Genomic DNA, 21,929 nt, shown 5'->3' with positions numbered 1-21,929 from the left:
TTTAATAGGATAAAAGAGAAAATACTTGTCTTTTGAAGCCTTTTAGTTGGCTATATTGGTTGTGCAAGAAGAAGTCATCAACTGAGATCAATATGCTAAACTCAAGAAAATTTAAAAAGTATATCCTCAGTTTTACTTAAATACAACTTTTATCTTTGAGTTTTTTAAAATTTAAAAAATATCTATTCCTTTAACTTTTCTGGTTTAATTTTTTTTTTAAAAAAAAGCCAAATTGTCCTTAGATATCCCATATACTGTTCAAATTTGTGTTTGGCTATATCAGCTTCCAAACATCACTCTTAGATTCTTTTTTCTTTTTTTTTTAAGTGTCACTTTTAGATTTAGGCATTCAAAAATTATACGAAGGAATTTTGCAGCACCAATTTGAACAAGTTTTTTTCCCCATTTTAAGAAGAAATTGGAATCTTAAAAAAAAGATGTAAGTTTTTTGTCAAGTTAATAGTATTAGGCAATTCTAAGTTGAAACACCTGAATCTAAACAATTTGTTGAAACAATGTGTAATAGTGAGTTCTTTGATTACAAATATTTAATAAAAACAAAAGATATTTATGACGGATTTAAAGATAAAATAAAAAATACTTGTTACAGTACTATACGACACTATTCACATGGTACTATTTATAAATATGATACTATTAATCGAGAATACATTTTTTAGACTAGAGTTATCAATATGTTCCTAACGAATACAAAAATATAGGAAACAAAATTAATTAAAGGTGATACAAGGAATAAAAGATGCCGAAGTTAGAGGATCTACTCTCGGTATTATACTATGATTAATCTTAACTCAGAATCCACACATAATGGAGGTTCCAATTGTAGAGTTTAGTAATTTAAGCCCATTAATATAGCATATGACATTATATTTACTTTATGACTTATAAACTTATAAATAAATTCAAGTATTCATTATGCCAATTTATGTCTACAACAAATCAAGGTTAACATAGACCAGCCAAATGTCTAAATGAAACCACGCATTTTTTGTGCCAATAACTGTCTATAAGGAATCAAGACTCCTATTTTATATGTATGTTATCAAAATATGTGAATAATACATATACTAACGACAATAAATGAAAATACAGATTAATCCTAAGTTAAGAGTATCAAATTAACCTTAGTATCTACCAAGAATTTCAACCTATCACCTCAGCAAAATGAAATTAAAAAACATATTGAATATGAAGAACACAAAATATAAGAAGGAAATCATGAAAGACAATGGATTGAAATGATTTTACAAAAATGATAAAGAATCACAAAAGAAACACGAAAACAAGAGAGAAACCAAGCAAGTGATCTTGATATCTAAACCAAGATAGTTTTAATTACAAGCTTATTCTTAGGCCTATTTATAGAAGATGTGAGAGACTAAATATCAAGAATGAGGCTTTGGTCAGATTCACAGGATAGCCAAACATTTTTGATAGTTTTGCCACCAAGTTTGACATCTTGGTTAATCATGTTATATATGCAGCTTGAGGGCTGGTTTTTTCAATGATGCATTTGAAATCCGGGCAAGTGGTCTTCAATGGACTTGTAGATCTTTTTCTTATGTTTATAGGGACACCAAGATCAGCTCATTTAGACATATATTAAGAGAGATATGCCCAAATTACAGACATGTACGTATCCAAATGAGGAGATTTCAGTGGCTGTGGAAATACAAGAGATAGATCTACAAGTCCACTGAAGACCACTTTTCCAAATTCGGATGTTATCAATGAGATAATCTGCCAACAAGTTTTGTGTCCAACATAATCATGTAGAAGTCAAGCCTCCAAACATGTCTCCGTAATTTGGGCGTATCTCTCCTAATATATGTCCTAAAGAGCTGATCTTGTAGTACCTATAAAGATAAGAATGAGATCTACAGGTCCATTGAAGACCACTTTCCCAGATTTCAAAGTGATCAATGAAAAAATCAGCCCTCAAATTACATGTCTAACATGATTTCCTAAAATAATAAAAATGTCAAAAATGCATGTCTATCCTTTGAATCCGGCCAAGATCTCATTCTTGGCATTTATTCACTCCCAACTTCTATAAGTAGGCTTAAGAATAAGCTTGTAAAACCAGCTTGGTTTAGATATCAAGATCACTTATTTGTTTTCTCTCTTGTTTTTTTGTTTCTTTTGTGGTTCTTCATCGCTTTTGTAAACTTATTTCAATCCAATGTTTTTGATGATTTTCTTCCTATATTTTGTGTTATTCATATTGAATATATCTTTTTAATTTCATTTTGCTGAGGAAATAGGGTGAAACTCTTAGTAGATACTAAGGTTAATTTGATACTTTTAACTTGGAATTAATGTGTATTTTCATTTGTTGTCGTTAGTATATGTATTATATTCACATGTTTTGGTAACATACTTGTAAAGCAGGAGTCTTGATTCATTATAGACAGTTATAGGTACAAAAAATACTTGGTTTCATTTAGACGTTTGCCTGGTCTATGTTAACCTTGATTTGTTAGACATAAATTGGCATAATGAATACTTGAATATATTTATAAGTTTTGGAGTTATAATTTTAATATAATATCATATGCTATATTAATTGGCTTAAATGGTTAAACTCTCTAATTGAAACCTCCGTTATGTGTGGATTCTAATTGAGTTATAAAAACGAGTTAAGATTAATCTTAGTATAATACCGAGAGTGGATCCCCTAACTTCAACATCTTTTATTCCTTGTATCATCTTCAATTAACTTTATTTTTTGCATTTTTGCATTTATTAAGAACATATAGATAATTTTAGTCTAAAAATTGTATTCTCGATGAATAGTATCGTATTTATGAATAATACCGTGTGAATAGTGGTATAGTACTGTAGCAAGTATTTTTATTTTTCTTTAAATCGGTTGTAAATATCTTTTTATTGTTATTAAATATTTATAATCAAGGAACTCACCATTACACATTGTTTCAATAAATTGTTTAGTTTCGGGAGTTAAACCCTCGTAAAAGAAATTTATAGTACGCCATTTTTGAAAAGAAATTTTGAAATTATATTTTCAAAGCATTGGGAAAAAATTTCTTTAGAAATTCAGTCTGCATTTTTTGCCAAGTGCTAATTGACTTAGGCAAAGTTTTCGCTTTAGCTTTTAAAGAAAAAAAGAAATAATTTTAACTTAACAATTTCATTTATACACGGTTAGTCATCAAGGGTGGCACATACTTCATCAAAATCTCTAGAATGCAAGTAAGGACTTTCATATTCTAAGCCATGGAAATTAGGAAGTAGAGTTATTATACCTGGTTTGAACCGAAAGTTGTTTGCATTAAGAGGGAAAATGAAGCAAGAAGGTGAAGAGTTTCGAGGAGGTTGCAAGTAGTCACGCATGGTACGCACTTGTTGATTCTCATTTTCATCATGAACACTTTCAGAGTGTGGAGGCATATCAAACAGATTGTCAAAGAGGATTTTAGAGTTGTTTCTGACTAAACGACGAGAGTTAAAATCACGATGCCAAGCAAACATTAAAATATATTACAAGAAAATAGGCGGTACAATAGAATCAACTAATAGAATATAGAAAGCAAGAAAATGAAGGAAAATATTCATCAACCTGTATTTTAAATCTTATTTTCCTGGCAACGGCGCCAAAAACTTGCTACAACTTTTAGGTTACAAACTCAAGTACAGGTTCCCTTAATGTAATAAAAGCTCAGGAGTCTGAGGTCGATCTATAAGAAAATTAATAAGAAATGACAAGATCATAAATATTTAATAAAAACAAAAAGATATTTACAACTGATTTAAAGAAAAAATAAAAATACTCGCTACAGTACTATATGACATTATTCACACGACACTATTCACAAATACGGTACTATTCATCGGGAATTTAATTTTTAAGATAGAATTATCTATATGTTCCTAACAAATGCAAAAATGCAGAAAACAAAGTTAATTTAAGGTGATATAAGAAATAAAAAGGTTCCGAGGTTAGGGGATTTACTCTCGATATTATACTAAGATTAATCTTAACTCGTTTTTATAACTCAATAGGAATCTACATTCCGTCAGTAGAGTTTAGCAATTTAAGTCCATTAATATAGCATATGATATTATATTTACTTTATGATTCCAAAACTTATAAATTGGTTCAAGTATTCATTATGCCAATTTATGTCAACAACAAATCAAGGTTAACACACACCAAGCAAACGTCTAAATGAAACCAAGCATGTTTTGTGTCAATAACTGTCTATAATGAATCAAGACTCCTACTTTAGAAGTATGTTATCAAGACAAGTGAATATAATACATATACTAATGACAACAAATGAAAATACACATTAATCCCAAGTTAAGAATATCAAATTAACCTTAGTATCTACCAAGAGTTTCATCCTATCACCTCAGCAAAATGAAATTAAAAAGACATTGAATATGAAGAACACAAATATAAGAAGGAAATCATCAAAGACATTGGATTGCAACGATTTTACAAAAACGATGAAGAATCACAAAAGAAACATGAAAACAAGAGAGAAAACAAGTGATCTTGATATTTAAACCAAGATAGTTTTACAAGCTTATTATTAGGCCTATTTATAAAAGATGAGAGGGGCTAAATGTTAAGAATGAGGCATTGGTCGGATTCAAAGAATAACCATACATTTTTGACATTTTTGCTACTAAATTTAACATTTTAACTAATCATGTTAGGCACGTAACTTGAGGGCTGCTTTTTTTCAATGATAACTTTGAAATCTGGGCAAGTGGTCTTCAATGGACTTGTAGATCTCTTTCTTATCTTTACATGGACACTAAGATCAGCTCATTGGGACATATATTCAGAGAGATGCGCCTAAATTATGGAGACATATCTGGAGGCTTTACTTTTGTATGATCATGTTGGACACAACATTTTGGCTGATTGACATCTGACTTTGAAAAAGTGGACTTTAATGGACTTGTAGATTTATCTCTACCACTGAAATCACCTCATTTGGTTATGTATTGTGTGAAGTACGATCCAAATACCAAGATACGTTGGGCTGGGCTTGTGCTGACGACTAGGTTTGCTTCAGCCAACTTTTGGCAATGATAGAGGCCTAATTGCTCCTTGAAAAAGCATCACAGTTGTAGATCTTCTTCTTTTAATCTAAATTCATATATCATGTTCATCATTTGCCCAATACAGTCTAAGTTATGCTTAAGAAGACCAGAGTGTTTTAATCAGAGAATTTAATGACACTTTTACGTGTAAAATGATGATATAAACTATTATTGAATGTACACTTTCGTCATCTGACCTCCTTTACCAGCTTCTTCTACTTCACCTTCTCCCTTTTTAAATTCTCCCACTTCACTACCTTCTCTTAAACTCTCTAAACCTAAACCCAAACCTCCCAAATCTTCTGTTTCTACTCATTCTATGATCATTCGCTCTAAGGTTGCATTTTTAAACCAAAAGTTTTAATGAACAGTGGTTCTATGTGTGATGTACCTGTTGAGCCTTCTACTGTTACAGAAGCTTTGGCAGATCCTAGGTGGAAGAAAGCTATGAATGAGGAATTTGCAGCCTTGATGCGTAATATCACTTGAAGCTTAGTTTCCCCTATTGTTGATATGAATGTTGTTTCAAATAAATGGGGTTTTCGGGTGAAATACAAGAAGGATGGTACTGTAGATCGCTTCAAAGCTCGTTTAGTTGCCAAGGATTTTCGGCAAACTTCGAGGTTAGATTTCTTTGAAACTTTTAGCCCTGTCGTTAAACCATCTACTGTACGAGTTGTGTTTACTTTGGCTGTTACTTTTGGATGGGATATTCAACAAGTGGATGTTAATAATGCATTTTTGAATGGCGACTTGCAAGAAACTGTGTATATGTGTCAAACCCAAAGGTTTTGAAGATCCTCGTTTTCCTAATCATCTCTGTCATTTGCATAAAGCCTTATATGGCTTGAAACAAGTACCTCATGCTTGGTTTGACAAACTCAAACAAGCACTCATGCAGTGGGGTTTTAGGAACTCCATGTCTGACACTTCCTTATTTTTTAGAAGGCAAGAAGGAAAACTGATTTTTATCTTGATCCATGTTGACGACATTCTGGTTACTGGGAACGATTCAGCTGCTATCAAACAGGTTATTAGTGATTTGCACACTCAGTTTGCATTGAAAGTTTTGGGCTCAGTTAATTATTTTTTAGGCTTTGAGGCTTATAGAGATGAAAAAGGTCTTCGCTTAACTCAGCAGAAGTATGTTGCACATCTGTTAAAGAAGGCTAATATGTCTCTTGCTAAAGCCACTCCCACTTCTATGTGTGAAAAGAAAAAGCTGTCACTTGATGATGGAGATTCCATTGAGATTCCTAGTCTCTACAGAAGTATTATTGGAGGATTACAGTACCTTACAATGATTACGCCCGATATCTCTTTTTCTGTGAACAAATTAAGTTAATTTCTTAAAGCTCCTACAACAGAGCACTGGTCAGCTTGTAAACGTATTCTTATATATCTTAAAGGAACAGCATCTTATGGTCTTTGGTTCAAACCTGCCACCAGATTGTGTATTGACGGCTTTGCAGACACAGATTGGGCTAGTTGTGTAGATGACAGAAGGTCTACTAGTGGTTTTTGTGTTTACTTTGGTGAAAATCTGATAAATGGGTCTGCAAGAAAGCAAAAATTGTTGTGGCTAGATCTAGCACAGAGGCTGAATATAGAACCTTGGCTTAGGCTGCTGCCGAAGTTATATGGTTGAAGTCTTTGTTTACTGAGATAGGCATAAAACCGCAGCAACGATCAATTATTTGGTGTGCCAATATGAGTGCAGGGTCGTTGGCATCAAATCCAGTTTTTCATGCTCGGACTAAACATATAGAAATAGATGTTCATTTTGTTCGAGAGAAAGTGTTGGCTCAAGAACTTGAAGTTCGTTATATCTCAACAGAACATCAGATAGCTGACATTTTTACCAAGGCACTAGCCACACCCAGATTTTGCTTTCTTCGTGACAAGCTCAAACTTGTGAATAAAATGTTAAACTTGAGAAGGGATGCTAAGCCAGGTGCTAATGCTGATGAGTCAGCATTAGAGATCAGTTAGTCTGTTACAACAAAATTAGAGAAGCTGTTATTTTTGTAACTAATTGAGTTGTGTAATTATGGTTGATATAAACCGAGTCTGATTAATGAGAAGATCACTTCTGATTCATTTGACAAAATACTCTCTCTCTTCTCTTTTTCTTTCTTTCTCTCTCGTACTCATTTCAGTCTTTCCAATCAGCAATTGTCTGGATAATATCACATAGTAGAATTCACTTATAGACTTTAGTGTTATCTCCTCCTTAAGGCCCTTCTGGTTGATATGCCCATGGGTTTTGTGTGTTATTATGTATGTTTTATCAAAAATAAAAAATAATTAAAAAAAACCTTATTTGCTTTGAATCAGAAAAATAAAACTAAAAATATTATTTTGGTGATATATGTCTATCCTTTGATGCTTGAGAGTTTAACTTGAGCTAATGTGATGGTCTTGACAATACAAGTTAAGGAAAAAAAAAACCAGAAAATTGTTGAAAACCTTAAAAGTGCATGGTATTTTTATCCCTTACACTGTCACTTAATTAGTACCATTTTGTTAATATAATTATTTGATTAAAAGAGTATTAATTAAGAGTAAGAGATAAAAATCAAGAGCCGGGATATTTGTAGAGAGTTCTCAACGAAAGCATTTCACATTTGGACCCAATAGACAAACTGCAGGCCCAAAGATGTTTACCACGCAGAGAACAAGCCATTTTCCTTCTTCAAATCACAAAAAAAAATTCATCAAACACAATCATGAAAGGATATCAGTTACAATAGAATAATTTCATCAAACACAATCATAAAAGGATATCAGTTTCAAACTGTACAGGCAAGTGGAGTACTAGTGAAGCAGCAAAAGTACCACAGCAGCATTTGTGCAACACTTAGCCGTACTTGCAAATTTTTCAAGTGAATGGATGCAAAAACACATGATGTCGTTTCTTCAACAAGTACTTCTAAATTGCTACTCTTTTTGTCTCGTACATTACATTCATAATTTTCTAAGAACGAAAACAAACGTAATGGGCCTAATTTCTTCTTTAGTCATTTCTTCATCTATCATCCTTCCATAAATCTCAAACAAACTGTCCAAAATCCCATCTCCAAAGTGCTGGCTAATCATAGATTCTTGAACAGCCCTTACTGCCATAGCCACTCTTCTTCCATGGCTTCCATTCCCCTCTTCTCCCTTCTCAATTTCGAACATCTCGAACCGGTCTATTTGGAAAGAACCCTGTTGTCTAACACCATCTTCGATGTCCTCTTTGGATGGTGCATAAAAATGCACGTCATAAGAATCAATCTTCTCCTTCTTGACTGTTCCCTAACAAATAGGATTTAAAATAAAATTAATAATAAAACCACTAGTTAGAGAAATAAGAAGTCAACCTTGCTCTACAAGTAATTTAAAAACTTCTAATAATTTGACAAGATCTAGCCTTGCCAAGGTGGTCAAAAGTGCGCACTAGTTCGCTTGATCACGTGATATATGTGATCATGCTTAGTGATCTGTGCATAATATTTCAGCAGGGCAGATTATCAACAAGAACACTAGACCCCAAAGAGTTGTGTAATTAATTAGGTGACTTGAATTTTGTGATTTTGCATTTCTAGATTCTTGTACTAAATCTCAAGTGTCAATATTATTACTAATTTTAAACTAATTACGGCCTTGCAAATTTTACATGACAGTTTCTGATTATTAGTTGAAAATATGTGGGGACTATAAGACTTGATATTTATCATTTTTCTAATTATCTAATTTACATACTTACCTCCGAAACTAATATTGAAAACGATCGCGATAAGAGTTCCCAAAAGAATGAATTGCCTCTGTCAACATGATCAGGACCTCCTCTTCCCAGTAAGATCAACACCATTCTTCCTCCTGAGATCAGCTCCTCGGATCGCAACCGGAGAAACAATGAGAAATCGTCCTGAAACTGCTTCAAGTATGCTTGGGAAACCTTATATGGGCTGGTTTTAGAAATGTAAATGGTACCTTTGTTTATGGACTGTCCATTCTCATCATATATATCTGGAGGAACCTGGATCATATCATGGTTGATTTTTATATAGACGTTTCCTAATTACAGATTTCTTATATGATAAAATAATTTCTAAAAACATTGGATCACATAAGAATCATACTACAATAAAACAGTGCCTTCGAAAATTTATTAGAATTCCGAATTTGTTTGTATCGATCTTAAAATTTTTTTTTTTTTTTTTTTTTTTTTTTTTTTTTTTTTTTGTAAAAGAAACATGAATTAGAAAGCTGATAAAAGCAAGCAAAAGAAAAACTCTTCACCTTGGAGAGCCAGTGCAAGCTGTAAGATGAATAGACAAAGTGAAGGCAGTTGTTGGGCAAGAGTCTGCCGTAAAACGAGCCGGGATAAGCTCCTATGAAGATAGTAGGAGACTGATCAGTACCTTTTCTATCTTTGTTTAGTTGTCTTGAGAAGTCTGGCAAGGACTTGAAGATAGAGTTGAAGTCGTTTGTTGGAAGATCATTGAGATAAACTTGAAACTCTGGTGGTGGAACTATGATTTTTCGAGTCGCCGCTCGGACGGCTTCAATGATATCTTTGATGATGGATAAGGTATTTGGTCCAGAAGAACAACCCAAATCAGCTATCCCCAAGCTCTTTGGAGTTGTGGTGAGATAGAGTTCTTGTACTGTTTCTAGGGTTATATGCTTCACCATGTCTGAGGCCTTCTTCTGTATCCACAAAAAAAAAAAAAAAAAAAAAAAGAATTACAATAATGACAGCAAACAAAGTGTAAGCAAACAAACAAGAGAATTCTACGGTAGGTGTAAAAATAAAACCCTATTGGTAGGAGTTTATTTTGAGTTATTAAGATTTGTATCATATTTTATAAGTTTTGCTATATTTTTATTTTGATGGGATATTGATCGGATCTAACATTAAAAAACGTATATACACTACTAGTAGAGTCCCCTCTACTGTTAGAAAGCTCCAAATAAATGATAGTATCACTAGTGTCTGGAGAGAAGATAGATAAAAAAATAAAAAAAATAGAAAAAAAAAATAAAAAAAAGAGAAAAAGAAAGAGACTTGGAAAGATGAATTTGTTGCGTAGCTAGTCTGGCCAGTTCCTCCAGTCATGTGGAAGGCATTCACCACATCCATGTTGTTTGGAGTCTTGCCTTGCTCTGCCTCAGATTTTGGTGATGCACCGTCAGTTTGTGTGTTATTTTAAAAGGCCAAAATTTCAATAGTGCTAGTTTATTTTACTTTATAATTTCCCCGTCTATTTTCTCACTATGTATTTAGTTATAATGGAAGTTGACGTACGATGCATTATTTGAGTGCAATGATGATGATGGAAATCGTGACTGGACAACATGGACTAGCCTAACCAATCCTAAAAATGGACCACAATTTCTTGTCTAGGGAGCCAATCATGCTAACTCAAGTTGGAACTTATACCAAATGCTCAAAAAATTGACAAAGCTAGTCTTGACGCCACACGACATTATTACTTATAAATGATATACGAAAAAGATCGTATACCATGTGATATATGTGTGTTAATATTCGTTATCGTGTAAAACATGTTTTTTAAAAAAAAAAAAAAAAAAAAAAAACTTTCGAGTCGGATATATAAACACCACAACTAATAAAACATGAATGTTATTTATTAATTATATATTATTAGACACACTTTATATGATTAATGTGTGGCGTTTAATATTACCGGTGCTTGTAATTAGGATGAGTTATATTCATAGAGCTTGTCAAATTGGTAAACAAAACTTTATGTTACGTACACGGATTACCTTTTTTTTTTTTTTTTTTTTTTTTTTTTTTTTCTATATGGTACATGTCCCCTAAATTAAATTTGGTTCAAAGCCTTTCAAAAAGTTGAAAAAAGCACCTTGGGGACATAGATTCCAAAGAAAGGCGTCTTATCAACGTCTGACTTATAAAGCATTGGTAGAGAAATATTTGAGAACTTGCAATTTGGTGTATGATCATGAGATGGCTACTGGCCAGGATGTGCTGATATAGTAGTGTATTAGGTTTTCTCATCATCAGTCCCAACTTTCCTAGTCGTAGATGATGGAAAGGCAACTACTTTAAGTGTATCCTAGGCATATAATATTTGTGGACTTAAGTCCATCATATCAGTGTTCCCCCCTTCGTTGAAAATTTTGAGATTCATGCATGCTTCTTGTGCTCATCTTCTTGTCTTGTTCAGGATAACGGGTGTCAGACACCTGTCAGCCAAGGGGCCTGTCACAGGGCTTGACCCAGTCAAACAATCCCTTACTTTGGACTTTTGTGGGCCCATAAAGTTAAAGGAATGCCCCTTTTTCATCTTATATTGAAATATGCATAAATGTTGAGAAAATTACGTAATTTATCGTTAAGAGTGCGTACATTTAAATTTCATATTAATATTTTTTTATTAGTATAGTTATTTAATTAAAAAAATTATGAATAAAAAATAAATAGTAAAAGTTTTGATTTTTATATTTTTAAGAGGTATTTATTTTTTTTCCTGACATATTTTACACGTAAAGTAAAATTTTAATAGTAAAGTTTAATATAGCAAATTTTTTAAAATATTAAAATAAGTGCAAAATATGATATCATTATTTTATGATTATATCATTGTATAAAATAAAACGTGACATCATTATGATAATTATTATGTTATTTGTATCATTTTTGTAATATTTTAAAAATTTTACTTAATTTCAAATAAAATTTTCCATACAGTTTAATTATCTCTTGTTAAAAAAAGAAAAGAGAAGGAAGAGTATATCCAAAGTTATTAATTGTCAGTAGAAGCAAATGATTGATTTGCTTATTCATGAATAAAACCAAGACATTAATTAAAAGCTTTGTACTTCTTATTCCAGTGGTTTGGGAATTGAAAGTGTTTATACAAACGTCAGTTTCTGAAACTCTTTTTATTACTTTTTATATTTATTATTTTATATATACTGTATTATTATAATATATTATTTAAATAAAAACTGAAATGATAAAATTTGTACTAAATAATATATTATACAAGAGCGGCAAAGTATATATTCAATAAGAATTAAAGAAAAAGGTGAAAGTATATAGGACAATATGGCTGCTGATTTGAGACAAAAGAAAAGGAGGAGATGGCTACTGCAGATGTGTAGATTAGTTAAATATAGCGTGAATATTAACAGTACTGATGTTAGATTGTGAACTGATATGTATGTATATAAGTCGGAAGATATTTGGATTCTTTTCTGCCGCTGGGATACTTAAGACTTATTCTTTTGAGATGTGAAGTCGTTCATTTTGTCGATTTGAGTTTAAAAGATATGTATGTATATAAGTCGGAAGATATTTGGATTCTTTTCTGCCGCTGGGATACTTAAGACTTATTCTTTTGAGATGTGAAGTCGTTCATTTTGTCGATTTGAGTTTAGAATTTGAGTTTTTTTACAGTAAAAAGCTCTCACAAACAATCAAATCTAACTTTTTTACTACAGTAAAAAGCTCTCACATAAAATTACATCTCAATTCAAATTCTAAACTCGAATCAACGAAGTGAACGGGGCAAGTTCGAGTTACAACTTTATTCGAGTTCATGTTCTTTTAAGTTTAAACTTGAGTTTAGGACTAAAACTCGAGTTCAAGTTTCTCCTTCAACTCGAGTTCAGAAACTCGAACTCAAATTAATAAACATTATTTTTTTTATTCTTAAAAATGCTATAACTTTTTCGTTTTAATTCTGATTGAGATGATTTTTTTTTCTATGCGTTGACAACGAAAAGAAGAATAAAACCCGACCCATATACCCTATTAAAATTTTTCATCAGCATTGAGTTTTTATTAAAATACTATCTAAATACAAATTTAAGTTTTGACTCACTCAAACACAAACTAAAAAATATTCTTATCTCAAACCATAACTCAAATGTACACAACCAAACACAAACTCAAGTTATAACTCAAATTCAACTAAAAAATTATACTCCCTTAGTTCGCTGCATTATATTAAGAGATTCGATAATTTATGAAATTTTACGTTAAAATTTATAAACTCGAATGATAAAGTTATAAAAATTATGATAAATTTGTAAATTTTGAAGGAATATAATAGATTTGTAAATTTTACGTTAAAACTTATAAACTCAAACGATTTATTGTATTTTTTTTTAAAATTCACAAATGTATTATAATTTTTATAACTTTATCATTTAAATTTAAAAATTTTAACGTAAAATTTTAAAAATTATCATATCTTTTAATACGGTGCTAAAAAAAAGTATTCGAACAGCATAAAAGCACCCATGATATTTTTCAAGTGCAATATTGTCGTCTTTCAATACTATAAACTTTATGCAGAAAAAAAGAAACGAAACGAAAAGAAAAGCTATAGGTCTAGACTAGAAAGGAAAGTTGTATGCTCTTTGAATTTGACATTTTCCAAATTATGTTGCCACTTACAACCAATAAGGGCGTGTCACATATGGACCGCTCATAGAGGGGCACACCACTGCAACTACATAAAATATAGATAGATAAATAGACTATGAAAAAAAAACAGAGAGATGTTATTGGTGGTGAAATAGAGATGTTAGAGTTATTCTTTATCACTTTTTTTGATATTTTATGTATTTATTATTTAATATGTGAATTTTATTAATATAATATATTATTATTTAAATAAAAAATAAAACGGTAAAATTCACGTGTTAAATAATATATACAGAAAATGATAAAAAAAACAGAAAATACACTAACTTTCTTTTATATTTTTTCTCGACAAGAAATGAAGCAACTAATTAAAAATTTTAACTGGGTTTTGGTTCTTTTTTTTTTTTTTTCCTCTTATTATTATTTTTATTTATTTTACTTATTTTCTTTCATCGCTCATCCCATGCCAGTCTTTTTGCTTCTCCCGATATAATGCGTTTGGCAATCATGCTTATCGTTTAGTTGGCTCTAAAGTCTAAGTGTCGTCCAAACAAAATTTTTATTGTGAACATGAAATGAATGCCTTTTATCACGTCTGAGACAAGATTATTATCTTGATGGAATACATTAACAGTTATGATTTTTTGAGTTGAAAGGAGGCAAAGCGTGCATGCACAAGGTTTTCTTTGTGGGTGATAATTCGTGTTAATAGATCGTGTTTATATTAACTTATTTATTAATTGTATTAAAAAATATTAATTTAAATACGATTTATTTATTAAACGTGTTAAAAATATCAATTTAAATACGACTAATTTATTAATCGTGTTAATTGTGTTAATTCGTATAACTCGTTTAAATTAATATATTGAATAAATAATTAATAAAATAATGACTTATTTAATACGATCAAGACATGTTTAACATATTTATTGGTTAATTTATCTTTTTCTTTAAAAAAATAAAGGAATTTTACCTAGAAATATTAAAATTCACATTATTTGTATTGAATATGTCATATAAACTTTCGTATTATATTACATATCATTAGATTGCAGATGACACACATAGTTAATTGTGTCAATTCGTGTTAGAAGGTCAACCCCTTAACCAATTTATTAATTGTGTTAATCGTGTCAACCCGATTATGACCTAAACTCATTTATAATAAACCCAAACCTGCTAACTTCGTTTAGATTTCGAGTCGTGTTGTCGTGTCGTTATCTGGATTGCTAGCCCTAGTTTTCTCCTGAGGTTATTTTGATAACCTTAAAAAAAAAAAAAAACATTATGACACCGAGAAGGAGGCAAAGCGTGCATGCAGGGTTTTCATGCGTTTGGGTATTTAAAGAAGAGAAAAAGAGCTATAGATTTTAGGTAGGTAAATTATTCCCTAATGCATTGTTATTTTAGTGTTAAATTTATCAGTTATACTAGTTAGTGTAAAATCTTTTGGAATGTGCCTCTATTTTAACATTTTTTTTTTTCATAAAACCCTCTCAAATACTTTTATATGTATCTTATAAATAATTTACTATTTAATTTTTTCCATCAAAAACTTTTTTCCTTTTTATATGTGCTCTATTAAACCTTTTCTTCATTAGACTCAATTATTAGGAGAATAATAAAAAGATAAACCTAAATCTTAAAAGAAAATTTTAAATTTTAGTATAAAAAAAATACATGAAATGCACGTGTAGGACGCATGCTTCCAACTAGTTTCCTGAAAAGTCACAAAATTCTTCAACGGAATGGTTTTTAGGGGATAACAACTCTTTAATTTAGAAGATTATTCAAGCTTTGAAGATTATTCTTTTAGAAAGCAATGCTAAATAGGCTCAACCTTATTTTATATAGGATAAAATAGAAAGTTCGATCCCATCAAAGTTAGGCTCTCAACCATTGAGTCATAAAAGGATTGGTAACTTTAATCGTACGTAGTCCCATTTAGCAAACAGGAAACAGGATTCATCTAAAAATAGTTTCTCTAAACTCTACATCAAATCTCGTTTTGGTCGCTTATGTTTAAAAAGGTCCCAATACTTTCTGGTTTATCTTTGTGCAACAAAGTTAATCCTTCCATACACTTACGTTAAAAGGAAAATGTAATGTAATGCCCATGTACTATTTAAGTAGGAGTAAAATTATGGCATTTCATTAGTTCTTAGGCTGGATTAACTGATTGAAGAACAATAGTATGGTATTAATATTTTGTTAATTTGTTGTATATTCTTTCTGTTATGCGGATAATAGAGTAATTTCCCTCCAGTTGTATGTTATATAACTTTTGCTAGGGTTACAAGGGCCTTTAGCTCTTTACATCCCATTTTTATAATCCAACTTTCCATCACGCACAACTCATATATGTTGTTTTTCTATCATTTTTTTAATAGTCAGTTGATAAAAAGACAAACTTTATTACATTAAAATGGAGCCGGGTTAGTCTTTGGACGCTAAATATCAAGAATAAAATAGAATTCTGTGTAAAGTTTAGGGAGCATTTGTTAGATTAATCCAAGTAAATGAAAAATAAAAGTCTTCATCAGTGTAGCTTAATCGATCTAATTAATTGTTGTTATGGTCTATAAATCACAGAAGATGATGTGAAGGAAAATACTAGATTATTCACCTATGAGAAGAAAAGCGCGCATTGTTATTTATTTATTTTTCTATCAGTCACGCATCATATGTTAATTAATTAAGATATAAAGTTTGAACCAGCAATCTATAGTCATTAGGCATCCTAACCATTTAAGTTTATCTGCTAATTTGAAGGGTATAAGAGAGTAGACAATTCGAAGGAAAAAAAAAAAAGTCGTGATCAGTTTAGCTTAAACTGAATAATTTTATTTTTATGGGTTTGTACAGAAGACGAGACAGAGTCCAATATCTATATCAGCTAGGTAATTGCGTATTGCAATTTGTGACTACGGTAGACACGGTTGATTTTTTTTTTTTTTTTTTTTTTTTTTTTTTTTTTTTTTTTGTTAATAAACATGCAATTGAAGACATGGAGATTTTGTTGCAGTTTTTGTTGCGACAGATTTTGAAACAACAACATCAGAATTCAATAAATTGTGACTAAAGAGAGTTGTACGTACAGTAAAAGTCACGTAATTGTTGGTATGCTCTTCTCCATCATATTGATTTCCATCAAAATCATAATCACTCAAGGTGCACGTCGTGGCTTTATTTTTCTTTTTTGAGAGTATTATCACATTCAGTTTTATTTATGTGTCCAAAATCCTCACATTCCCGACACTGAATTCCTTTGTTTTTCTTCTTTCCATCAAATTGTTTCGAAGATGAAATCCTATTTTTCTGAAAATTTTCAGATTTGGAGTTGCATGTGGATTTCCCTTTCTTCATGAAATACATTGTCCTACAAAACAACCGATACACCTCAAATCTCACCAAAAATACGTTAGTGGTCTACTCTGATACCAATTGTAAGTACCGGTTTATCTTTTTTTACCAAGTTTTGTTATTAGATAAATTACCAATTTAGCAAAACTTAAAATAAATGTAAAAAGAACACAAGGAGATGGTATCGCAGCTCGATAAACACTTATATCCGCGGAGTCATGCCTAGACATTTGAACAATTTACTAAATAAATGAAGTTACAGCTCAAATACTTCTTATACTCGAGACTCCCTCTCTAAGTATGATGCATATGATTTTGTAACTACCCAATAGATTTACTAAGCAAGATCCCATCGACTTACAAAGTTAAAATCCCTTCAATACTTATTTTTCTGAAAAAAAATTACTTCTCTCGAAGAAATAAAAAAAAACATGCTCACAAATGATCTTTTTTACTCTAAAATTTTAAGGCTCAACAAGCGTGTTGAGATAGTTATGAGACTTTAATTAAATAGTTAAATAATCTAATTGTCTAAATCTTCAAATATACACAGTCTCTCTGTTGTAGATTCTGTTGCAATAAAACTCTAAAATCTGGCTCGAAGTTAACACTCCCTAGTTCTTGAAATCTTCCATTTAAAACAAGATGAACCTTGACGGATTCCTCAAAAAACTGGATGATTTGTACAACACAGCAAAATCTCAAATCAATCAACTCATTTCATTTCACTTACAAAATTCATCCAAAGTTTACTTTCACCAAATCAATCTAAAATGATTGTCTTGAGACAATTTCCATAAACAAATTCTTGCTGCAAATTGAAGTCTTCTCTCACAGCAAATTATTCCATTAATATCAAAGCTTCTATTTTACAAGTACAATTTGACTTATTAAAATAGGAAACCAAATAAGAATAAAGAAAATAAATTTCAATAAATCTGAATCTTTCCAAACAGGTTTATTGCAGCAAATCAATCTCCAAAATCAATTGAATGCTGCAAATGAATCTCTAACTCAAACCCAAAATCAAATCTTTTAATTTGTAAAATAATGCTAATATGGAAATCCCAATAGGTTGCTTGGCGACTGACGTTAAAACCACATCTTAGCACTTCTAGTGTCGGTTGATAAGCGTACTACGTTAAAAGTACTAAGAATAAGCTTTTAACATTGGCTCATAGGTGACCGATGTTGAATGCTATCTATTTTTGTTTATGTGAAATACCCCACATTGGTCAAACGTACTGCATATAGTGTTGGAACTTTGGGCCGGCGGCCTGTCCGAAACTTGAATTTTTCGGGCTCGACGGGTAAGTCCAAAGGCCGGCCCGTTCAACTCTATTTTTTTGGGCTCAGGCTCGGGTTGCCCAAAAATGGACAGTTCGCCGGAGCCCACCATCAACCGTTGTCCGCCGAAATTTTTTTGAATTTTTTCACTTAGGCCTGAATTGCCCGAAGCTCGAGCCCAACCAACGGATATATTTTTGACCGTTGGTGCCCGACCCGACATGAAGCCCGAATTGGCCGAATCCAACGGCTCTTTTTTTAACTGTTGCCTGATTTTGGGCCTGAACCCGCACGAACCCGACCCGCCGAGATAAAAAATAATTGTGGGATCTGAATTTGGGGGGAAAAAATTAATTTTTTAACCAAAAAATTTCTCAATAAATACCCCTCATCCCCTACACATTTTTCTCACCCAAACTCTCTTAATCCCTTTCAATTTCTCTAAATCTCTCTCAATTTCTCTCAATCTCTCTTAATCTCTCAAATCTCTCTCATAATTTTTATAAAAACTATCACACTATCATAAAGCTCTCTCTTTCAAATCGCTCTTATTTTTTATAATGGATTCTTTTGGTTATAGTGGTATTCCTGTTGATGCCCAAAACAACATGAAAGAAGGGTAATTTCCCACTAATGAATTTATTATGCAAAAATCTGCTAATCCAAGTCCTGGTGGACGTACTGGAGGTCGTGGTCGCAATGGTGGTGGGCGTGGAGAAGCGGTGAGTGCAAGTGCTACTGCGTCTGCAAGTGTTGCAACCTCCAAGAGGAAAGGCAACCTCGACAGTTTGGGATCATTTTGACACAATTGAGGAGATCGACAATGAAGGTAATAGTAAACATATAGCTCAGTGTAAATATTGTTTATCTAAATTACAAGGTGACACTATTCACGGCACAACACACTTGAGAAGGCACTCTGAAAAGTGTCTTCAAAAGCTTAGCCAGTCCGGCGGAGCTGAACTCCGCCAAACACAATTATTTTTTGATCGCACAACCGGTTGTCTAACCACTTGGAAATACGATCCGCAAGTTGATCGTATGTAAGTTGCGCGAATGATAGCTGCATTAGATCAACCACTTAGTTTTGTAGAGCATCCTAATTGGTAATGATATATTAAAGTTGTACATAATCCTAATGCATAGTTCACTTCAAAAACTACTATTATGAAAGATTTGTTAAAATTATTTAAAAAAGAAAAAGAAGCATTAATAAACCTTTTACACCCGACTAGCGGTTACGTTGCGTTAACATCAGATATTTGGTATGCCGTTGCCAATAAAGATTATTTAGCTGTAACCGGATATTACTTTAAAGGATTCGATTTAGATAAGAGAATATTAAGTTTAAATGTGTTTTAGGATCACATAGCGCCGATTTAATATATAATACAATTTTAGATGTAATTGATGAATTTAGATTAAGAGATAAAGTAATGGCAATAACATTAGATAATGCTAGTGCAAATACTAAAATAATTGAGTACTTCGAAAATGATTTAAGTTTATTCAGTGATGGTACTATTTTCTACCAACGTTGTGCATGCCACGTAATGAATTTAATAGTTAAATCTAGTTAAAAAGAAATGGGTACTCACATTAAAAGAATTAGAGATAATATTGTATGGATTCAAGGTAGTAACCAAAGAGAACAAGATTGGTTTAGGTTCTTACAAGCATTAAATTTACCTCCTAGAGCATTAGCCTTAGATATGCCTGTAAGATAGAACTCAACTTATATTATGCTTCAACAATGCATCCCCTATAAGGATGCTATAACAAACTATATCTGTTTAAAATTAGGAACATAACATATAGACTCATATGATTGGAAAATTGCTGAAGTTTTGTATCATTTTAGGTAGTTTTAAGAATTAGTATTTTATTTAGTGAATATAGGGCATACCCAATCTTAGGAGTTCACATCGCTTTTATGGAAAAGAAATTTAAAAAACATTGGTCTAACTTGCATTTGTTGTATGGTTTCGGTACTATTTTTTATCATAGTTTAAAATTAGACCGTTTAGAAAGTGGTTTAGAAAACTTAAGTGAATTTTTAAGCATCAATTGTTATGACCAATTTCTAACATTAAAGGCAAAAATATTTTCGATCTATAGTAAATATGAGAATAGGTTTAGAAACACAAACTCTGGAGTACAGGAACCGCAACTTCAAGATGAAAACCCACATTCATTCTTGAATGTTTTCGGGTTGAAGAAGAAGAAGAAGACGACTCAAACAGAAGCTGGGAATGGATCTTCATCAACAGGTGGCAGAGGCGGCGGCGGCTTTAATGAGCTTATGGTGTACCTCAGTGAGAGCTTAGTAGTCGACGGTACTAGAGAATTGTTTGACTTAGTTCAATGGTGGAGGGCACGAGCATTAACTTGGCCAATCCTAACTCAATTGGCAATGGATTTTTTTTCGATCTCAGTCTCCACTGTTTCATCTGAACAAGCCTTCAGTACGACCGGATGATGAATGCCGAAATGCATTGCAAAGGGACATTGTTGAAGCCTTGGTCTACATTAAGGATTGGGATCGTGCCGATCAACGTTTATTGGATACAATTTCACCGGCAAGTCAAGAATAGATTGATGAATTTAATAGATTAACATTTAATTTTGAAGATGATCCTTCAGCTTCAAATTAAATTGTAATTTGTAAATATGTATTTACTTTTGACATTGTAAATGTATATTTAGACTTTGTAAGTTTATAAAATTTATATTTTGTCACAAAATGATTGCACTCTTTTTTTCTTACCAAGTTTTTATATAATTTTAACACAAAATAACTTAATAATTATTTATATACAAATACAATTACTAAATAATAGTATATTATATAATATACATATATATATAATATTATTAAAATTAAAAAATATAAAAATATTTTTTTTTCGGCATTTCGGGCGGGCTCAGTCTGCCCGACTGGGCTCGGGCAGCCAAAACCAGGCCTGTGGCCCGTCCACGGGCCTTCTCAGGCTCGGACGGGTGGCCCAAAAATTTTGAGTAAGTCGGGTCGGGCATCAGACACAAAATCAATTTTTTCAGGCGGTCGCGGACGGCCCGTCCAAAATTTCAATACTAACTACATATTAATGAATAATGACAGACATGGTTGTATCATTGATGTTTATTAGGATTTGTGTAGCGGTGTTTGCAAATTGCAACGAAATGTTGGATTTATTTATTTATTTATTCTTTGGGTTTTGTGGCAAAAGGGCGCTCTTGGAATATTCAAATATTTGCATGAAGAAGAAAATATTAATCTCAGCATTTCATTATTAAGGCTACATATATACATCATATGTTAGCTAAAATATAAAGTTTGCTCGCATCAAGGCAGGCATCTTAATTAGCTATTGTAAGTTTTTAAAAGATCGAATTGGTTGTTTTGAATTTTTAAAAGATCGGTCGATTTAGCTTAAGCCACATAATTAATCTTTACGGTCTACGTTGAAAAGAGATGAATAAGAGTATTATTTATGACGTGACATACATATTGTTTTGCCAACTACAACTATGACATGTAGTTGTCATAAGCTATCGTGTGTCTACTGTCTAGTATAAATCATAGGAAATATTGGATTATTTATTTCTGAAAGAAAGAAAAGTGTGCATGGGTCCTCTTCTCTTGATGTTATAGTTTGGCCATGCATCATGTGTAACTAATAAGTATAAAGTTTTAACCATACATTCAAAGAAGAAACCAAAACAATATAAAAATAAAAAAAATAAAAAAAACCAAAACAAA

At 31.7% G+C, this 21,929-nt stretch overlaps 1 protein-coding gene across 1 annotated transcript; it reads right to left on the bottom strand.

Annotated features, from left to right (window-relative positions):
* Window positions 1-8,023: 8,023 nt before the first annotated feature.
* LOC21409388 (salicylate carboxymethyltransferase) lies at window positions 8,024-10,249 on the bottom strand. The gene is made up of 4 exons (XM_010115109.2): window positions 10,157-10,249; window positions 9,388-9,798; window positions 8,852-9,124; window positions 8,024-8,400 (listed from the first exon to the last, which is right to left on the bottom strand). The coding sequence occupies exons 1-4, from the start codon at window positions 10,229-10,231 to the stop codon at window positions 8,068-8,070; spliced, it is 1,092 nt and encodes a 363-aa protein (XP_010113411.1). The 5' UTR covers window positions 10,232-10,249; the 3' UTR covers window positions 8,024-8,067.
* Between the last annotated feature and the right edge of the window lie 11,680 nt (window positions 10,250-21,929).

This window comes from Morus notabilis, unplaced genomic scaffold, assembly GCF_000414095.1.
Source record: "Morus notabilis unplaced genomic scaffold, ASM41409v2 Scaffold184, whole genome shotgun sequence".
Classification (NCBI taxonomy): domain Eukaryota; kingdom Viridiplantae; phylum Streptophyta; class Magnoliopsida; order Rosales; family Moraceae; genus Morus; species Morus notabilis.
This window is presented reverse-complemented; position numbering and strand designations above follow the sequence as displayed.

Coding starts and splice junctions, on each gene's coding strand:
- LOC21409388 (XM_010115109.2), bottom strand. CDS start 10,231: ATGGATGTGGTGAATGCCTTCCACATGACTGGAGGAACTGGCCAGACT. Junction 9,125..9,387: donor GCTTGCACTGGCTCTCCAAG/GTGAAGAGTTTT, acceptor GATATGATCCAG/GTTCCTCCAGATATATATGA. Junction 8,401..8,851: donor TTTCAATATTAGTTTCGGAG/GTAAGTATGTAA, acceptor CCTATTTGTTAG/GGAACAGTCAAGAAGGAGAA.